General features: G+C 44.5%; 1 protein-coding gene across 6 annotated transcripts in view; it reads left to right on the top strand.

The window, feature by feature from the left end:
* The first annotated feature begins 483 nt into the window (after positions 1-483).
* PPP2R2C (protein phosphatase 2 regulatory subunit Bgamma) overlaps positions 484-7,297 on the top strand; it is a 193,354-nt gene continuing 186,540 nt past the window's right edge. For 2 of the 6 annotated variants that reach the window (XM_051798363.1, XM_051798362.1), the window contains exons 1-2: positions 737-904; positions 1,100-1,180. In XM_051798363.1, coding sequence (XP_051654323.1) covers positions 889-904; positions 1,100-1,180 — 97 coding nt within the window. In that variant the 5' untranslated portion in view covers positions 737-888. Of the gene's footprint in view, positions 528-736; positions 905-1,099; positions 1,181-7,297 lie in introns of those variants that run through there. The other 4 variants (XM_051798369.1, XM_051798374.1, XM_051798377.1 and 1 more) reach the window with 4 other exon arrangements.

Here is a 7,297-nt window from a genome sequence, read left to right as displayed (position 1 = left end):
CTCTCAGGAAGGCTGTAAAGACAGTTTGCAGAATCACAGGGCCTCGCGGGCCAGATGAAAACCACTCTCCTGCCTTGCAGTGATTTCGGTGTATATAAACCCCAACAATTTACACAGTATTTGTAGCCTTTATCCGTAAGATAGCCGACACGGACTAGGGCTGGTAAGTGGAATGTCGTGGGACACTCAACTCAACCCCCAGTGCTTTGCGTGGCGAGGTGGGAGCAGCAGCAGGGCCGCTGGCACGGGTGCCACTGGCGAGGCCCTGGTGCGTGCTCTTCCCCAGGGATGTGTGTCCAGGCTTCGGGCGCACCGGGACGCGCACCCGCGCGCGCCAGGCTGCCCGCAGCGCGGGCACGTGCGGCACCCGGGGGGAGCTCCCAACGGCAGCCGGACAGACGGCACGGAGGAGTCGTCCCGGACAGACGGCACGGAGGAGTCGTCCCGGACGGACGGCACGGAGGAGTCGTCCCGGACAGACGGCACGGAGGAGTTGTCCCGGACGGACACCACGAAGGAATTCTCCCGTACGGAGGGCAGGGAGGGGTTCTCCTGGACCGAGGGTAGGGAGGATTCTCCTGGCCGGGGGTGAGGCCAGGCTGGGGCGTCGCATCCCACCCGCGGCCGGGGCCGCTGACACCTGTCGGAGCCGCGGCGGTGCCGGGCGCGGCGGGTCCTGGCGAGGCTGCGCCGCCTCCGCCGGGAGCTCCGGGCGGAGCCTTCCCTCCTTCCCGTTCTCCCTCCCCCGGCTCCCTGAGCGCCCCGAGGCAGCGGCGGCTGCCTGCGCCCGCTCCGCTGGGAGAAGGAGGAAGCGCCCCGAGCCACGGGCGTTGGGAGCAGAGCAAATAACAGTTCAGAGCAGTGGGCGCCTTCCGGAGGGCAACACCCATGTCCCACAAGCAGGGTATCTGGAAACGCGCTCGCTCCCCCGGCACTCTCTGTCCCCTTTCATCCTTCTGTTCCCTCCTCAGCTCCCTCCATCTCTCCTCCCCACTCTGCCTCTCTCTCCCGTCGCCCACTTTCCCTTCTCCCTCCCTCAAGCCCAGTCCCCCCGCCGGCTCTGGGTGCCCCGACTGACTGTGCCTTTCCTCCTGCCCAGCCGGCGGCCCCGCAGGCGAGAGCGCGGCTGACTGGTGCCTCTACCAGCTCAATGGAGCAGCCGAGTTCGAGGTGTCTGACGGTGAGTACAGAGGTGCCGAGGGGGGCGCGGCCCCTCGCCCGCTGTGCCGGCCGGCAGCGTGTGGAGACACGGGAATCCCTGGTGGGAGAGAGACACTGGCAGCACGTGGCAGCCCCAGGGCTGTGGGGCGGCGGAGGGGGCGAATGTGCCCAGGACAGGAGGGGAGGTGGGCTGGCACGGGATGCCCGCCGGTGGTTGGCATGTTCCGGGCCTTGTGAAAGTGTCTTGGCTGGTGTTTGTGGTTGGGTTTTTTTTTGTTTTGTTTTGTATTTTTTTGTTGTTGTTGTTTGTTTTGAAAAGTAGTGTTTCGCATCTGGTGGCCTAGGTGGCATCAGCCCTCTTGGCCTTGGCCTGGGTGGGTGCTGGTGCGAGATGGCCTGCTTAGTACCTGCCGTAAAGCTTTTTTGGCCTTTTTTCACCCCCTTAACTTTCAAAACAGAGGAAAGCTGGAAAGTTATATTTTTTAATATTCTGTGATCAGAGAAAGAACAGTCCTTGGGTGCCAGGGAAGAAAGTTTCCCCACTGTCTTCGGACCATGTATGGTTTTGAACATGCAGAGACTTAGGTGTGAACCTATGTATTTTCCATGAAGCCAGATGTGTAACGTGCAGTGCCGTGAGCCTCTTTCAGTGTCTGTTTTCAGTGAGCTGAGTGGAGCTAATACCACATCTCGATGCTTTTGTTCTGCTGGTGCTATGTATTCCTGAGAAGAGTGTATTTACTGTTTTAAGTGCATCAGAAGTCCGGCTAGATTGAAAAACTTTCCAGTACTGAGGAGGGTGGCACACTGTAATAGATTGGGCTCAGGTTCCGTGTTAGGGGAAACTTTTCAACACTGGAATACATTAAGTAGGTAGACAGTGAACTCTCACTCATTTCAGATATTTAAGGTTTGTTTCACAAACACAGATTGAAGTGATAAAGCTACAGACCTTGCCTTGGGGTAGGTAGAAAGATTACCTGTTTGCATTCTCCTCCAACTTTATTATCTGTGACTCTTTGGGATGTGAAGTCTTCTGTTATGTCTTGTGCTTTGCTGTTTATAGAAGTGTACTAATAATAAGCTATAGCTCTATTGAGGCTTTGGACTAAGATTTTCCTCCCAATTATTCTATGGTGGTTTATATTTCAAGGTGTACTTAATAGTGTGTGTAATTACACAAACTTGCATACTAAAGCATTTCTCAAAAGATGTTGTGATTTTGTGCCTACATGACTGTTTTTTTGGTGAAATTGCATACCAAACCAGATGTGATGACGATAGGTGGGGGTGGAAATTACATCCGTGTGAGGGAGTGTAATGAGTGAATGACAGCATTTCTTAGGCATCACAGAATGCTGAAAACAAGCTTTAGGTTGGCATTTACTTTCATTTAAAGATTTGAATGAGTAGAATATGCTTCTTAACCTCATTTGTCTGGGTAAATACCAGTGTTTCAGCACTGCTTTGAGATGATAATGTTTTCTTCTCAACAGGTGCTTTATTCCTTTGATTTATTGGGTCATCTTTTAGCACGGGGCATAATTTTTTAAATTGCTTAGCTAACCCTAACTTCAGTTCTCTTTAATGCTGGCAATTTTTGGATTCCTAATTTTTCTCCATGGCTTAAATATAAATATTACATGTTTTCTCTTTACTCAGCATGGGAATATGTGAAATTCAGAGAAAAGAAGACTGAAGCAATGTAATTTAATCACACAAACTATAGAATCAAAGTAATCTGCAGATAGTAGCCCTGTTTATTTTAATAGGATTATATATAAATATGACATGTATTTTCCCAAGTACATTGTTGTCCATTAAATGCCACTGATATCTAAGAACACATACAGCAGTGTAATCAACACACTTTGCAGAAGTAATAAACAGTATTTCAAAGAGAGGTCCATGGTGGCAGTGACTTGACCTCTTTTGCATGCGAGTGTTTTTTCCTGTCCTTATCCCAGTTCTTTTTACTTTTCAAAAAGGCCACAACTTGTAACTGTAGCTTCATTGGTTGGGATCACCTAACTGAAGGACAGAAGGACTAGTTAATCTGTATTAAATATTATTGTGTTGTTTATATATCTAGATAGATATCTGTGTAGATTAAACCTCTACATACTAATGTTCTAAGTTCAGTGAGTCTTCTGGGCATCCCTTGCTTCTTTTGCTATTGAATGCTTGCAATGACCTTGCAGTACTCTGTCAGTTAGACTTCAAAATTGTGTTCTGCAACGTTTCTGTCTTAGCCTGGGAAAGAAAATTATTCTTTTTCCAAAAATAGATATGTTGGATGAAAAACATTCATTTACATAACAGAACAGCGAAATTACATATTTCAAATGCAAGGAAAAATAGAACATAGTAAGTAAAATATCACAATCAAAGCCAAGATAATCATGTTTGATTTAGTCTTGCTGCCTTGAAACAAAATCCTATTTCAAATATTGCTACTTCTGTAATTAATGTCTAAGTGTAAAATATATTTTATTCGTGCTAAAGATCTCAAAGCACTTTGCTCACATTAAGTGCAGGCTCACAAAAGCTGTATGAAGAACAGTATTAGAGTATCCATTTACAGGCTAGAAGAATTAAATATAAAAGTTAAGGATGTGATTTTTATAGAAGCTGAATGTCAACTATTAAGCAGATAGTACCCTGGGACTTCTGAAAAGTCAGGTCTTTTGCTGTTTGCCCAAATGATCTAGTGGATTGTTAACAGGACTGCTTATTCCAGACCCTTTGCTTTAAGTTCCAAATCACATTAACTTCTTTCAAACTTCGTGTAAGTTAAAGCATGTTTGAAATATTTTATGAGGTGAACTCTAAGCTGGCATTATGTTATTCTAGATAGCATTACATTCAGTAATGATTATACGGTTAATGAAAAGATCGAGTCAAAAATCATATTAAAGTTACCTCATCAAAGACTTGAGATTGGTTTACAGTGTAAATTTTCTTTTCATCTATTTTGTAACTTTATGCTCTCGAGTGGTTGAAAGCTCTTTTAGCATTAGCGCCTTGTGAATTGTGATGTGAATGTTCCTGTTCACTTAGCTTATGGTGCTCTAATGTTCTCTTTTATTTCTGAGTAATTTGAAGAGAGATTTATTGAGACTATGAAATTGGTAATATACTATTTTGTTGTAAAAATACATTTGAACAATGTAGCATTTTAGGGAACTAGAAGACTTGTGAGCTGATTAATACAAATTTAATCACTGTCAGGTTTACCTCCAGTTGCTTTTTGTTTACTGTAATTTTCAATCAAAGCCAGTAAGTCTGGATTTGGTTCAATACTGTCTTTTCTATTATTTCATGAATTCCATGGAAAGCAATGTGCTTGCACAAGCTTACAACTGAAGTAATGTCCTTGTTAGTCATGCCTTCATTAGTAAGGTCTAATTAAGTAGGAAGTCTCCATCTGTAGATGCTTTCATATCCCAGTGCTTTTGTGGCTGAACCAAACAATTGATTTTTCCTTGGTCTTTCATAAAAAGGCATGGTAGCAGCTCTTTTCTTAACACTTTGCAGTTTGCCAACATTTCTTTTGAAGGATCATCACCATGAATGGATGTTGTGTTTCCGTGACATCTTAGTTGGATGGTGTGCTTTACAGTTCTGGGCTTCCAGCTGTCCAATTTGGAGATGTAGTGTACTGAACAGTATCTCTTCTGCAGACCACAATTCTGTGTTTGTTCAAAAGAAACCAAAATTCTTGGAAGGGGCTGATATACCCCTTGTGTCACCCCAGGATACATTTAGGACACTGCCAGCTTGCATACAGCACTGTAAGGTGTGTCACAGGGCTTGCTGTATCACCCTGATGTACCCTCTGATGCTATGTATGTGTATAATACAGTTATTCCAGTCCTGTTTCATACATCCCTGTTTATACATTCAGAAACTCCCCGTATTTCATCCTCCTTTATTTTACAGTTACTTATAGTGGTGTTTGGTTGGTTTACTGTCTCTGACACCTGAGAGCTGCTGCAGCACAGGGAAAGGGCTTCTGTCTGAAAAGTCTTATCATCATGCTTTGCTTCCTTTATAACATTGTCTGTGGCTGTGTAAGACCAGATCCAGTAAATGACTCATTGCAAGAAATTGTGTGTATTTGATTATACTTCTGTTTGTTGCTGCACAATTTGACATTGTTCCAATATGAAAAGTTCAGCATGATAGACAAAGAAGAAAGGTTAAGGTATATTGAAATTATATTTATTTGGATAGCTTTACTTCTAGTGATACTTACCTACATTAGTCCATTTTGTGGTATTTTTATCTGTTGTTTATGGAGCCTTTGTTTATACATAGCATGGGTTTTGTAAGAATCTTTTGTTCAAATATTTTTGTAGATTACTATAAAAAAGGCTTATGGAATGAAAATGAAACACAGGAAAGTATATGTATTTGTTATGAAAGGGAAAGGTGAGTGGCTTATTTACATTTATTATTTGTTTCGTAATTTTGTGTTTTGATTAAGAGTTGGTTTGAATTTATGGAATGAATTAATTTAATTAAGTACATTGAGATGATTTAATTGCAATGATTAATAAAATCCTTGCTTACATGGTATTTCTGTTGGAATTTAATATGGATGTTTTCTCCTACGAGTCATTAAGTGTCATTTTATCATAAAACAAGTACTTGTTAATGCTATGTTAATTATTTTGTATTGTAAATATCTGACTGAAGACATTAACTCCTTTTCAGTAACCTGAAAAGTGGTGTTGCTGTTTCTTCCTGCTTGAAAAACAGACTATTTTTTTTTAACAAAGTTTTCAGATTTTCCTGCCCTTTTCAAGGACTTCACACGCTCCTCTAATGTGCTGTACTTATTTAACTAACTCTGGATCTTTAACGCTATAAGTTGTGGCCTTCATCATCTGAGTTGCCAGGATGTGCTCTTCAGCCAGTTACCTTTTTACTTTCTAGTCACAGAATCACAAAATCACAGAATTGGTTGAGTCCAACCTTTGACCGAACACCACCGTGTCAGCTAAACCATAACGCTAAGTACCATATCCAGTCGTTCCTTGAACACCTCCAGGGATGGTGATTCCACCACTTCTGGACAACCTATTTCAATGCTTAATCACCCTTTCAGTGAAGAAATTCTTCCTGATGTCCAACCTGAGCCTCTCTTGGCACAGGTTGAGGCCATTTCGTCTTGTCCTGTCACTTGTTACCTGGGAGAAGAGGCCAACCCCCACCTGGATACAGCCGTTCAAGTAGTTGTAGAGAGTGATAAGGTCTCCCCTGAGCCTCCTTTTCTTTAGACTAAACACCCTCAGCTCCCTCAGCTTTTCCTCATATGACTTGTGCTCCAGACCCTTCACCAGCTCTGTTGTTCTTCCCTGGACACGCTCTGACACCTCAATGTCTTTCCTGTTGTGGGGGCCCAGAACTGGACACAGTACTTGAGATGCAGCCTCAGCTGTGCTCATCACTTCCCAGGTCCTGCTGTCCACGCTATTGCTGATACAAGCCAGGATGGCACTGGCTGCCTCAGCCACCTGGGCACAGGCTGGCTCATGTTCACGTGCTGTCAACCAGCACTCTTAGGTCCTTTTTCTGCTGGTTTGCTTTCCAACCACTCTGCCTGCAACCTGTAGCAGTGCCTTGAGTTGTTGTAACCCAAGGACAGGACCTGGCACTTGACCTTGTTGAACGTCATACAGTTGGCCTCAGCCCATCAATCCAGCCTGTCCAGATCCCTCTGCAGAGCTTTCCTGCCCTCCAGCAGATCGACACTCCCACCCACCTTGGTGTCATCTGCGAACTGACAGAGGGTGCGCTCAGTCCCCTTGTCCACATCATTGATAAAGATATTAAACAGGATTGGCCCCAGTACTGAGCCCTGGGGGACACCACTGGTGACCAGCCACCAGCTGGATTTAACTCCATTCACCACCACTCTCTGGGCCTGGACATCTGACCGTTTTTACCCAGTGAAGAGTCCACCTGTCCAAGCCATGAGCAGCCAGTTTCTCCAGGAGAATGCTGTGGGGGGAAATGATGTCAAGTGCTTTGCTGAAGTCCAGGTAGAGACATCCACAGCTTTTTTCTCATCCACTAGGTGGGTCACCTGGTCATAAAAGGAGGTCAGGTTGGTAAAGAAGGAACTGCC

Source organism: Manacus candei, unplaced genomic scaffold, assembly GCF_025592945.1.
Source record: "Manacus candei isolate 608988 ecotype Guabito, Panama unplaced genomic scaffold, ASM2559294v1 h1tg000048l, whole genome shotgun sequence".
NCBI lineage: Eukaryota > Metazoa > Chordata > Aves > Passeriformes > Pipridae > Manacus > Manacus candei.
Note: the sequence above shows the minus strand (reverse complement) of the source record. Positions and strands in the feature narration are given on the sequence as shown.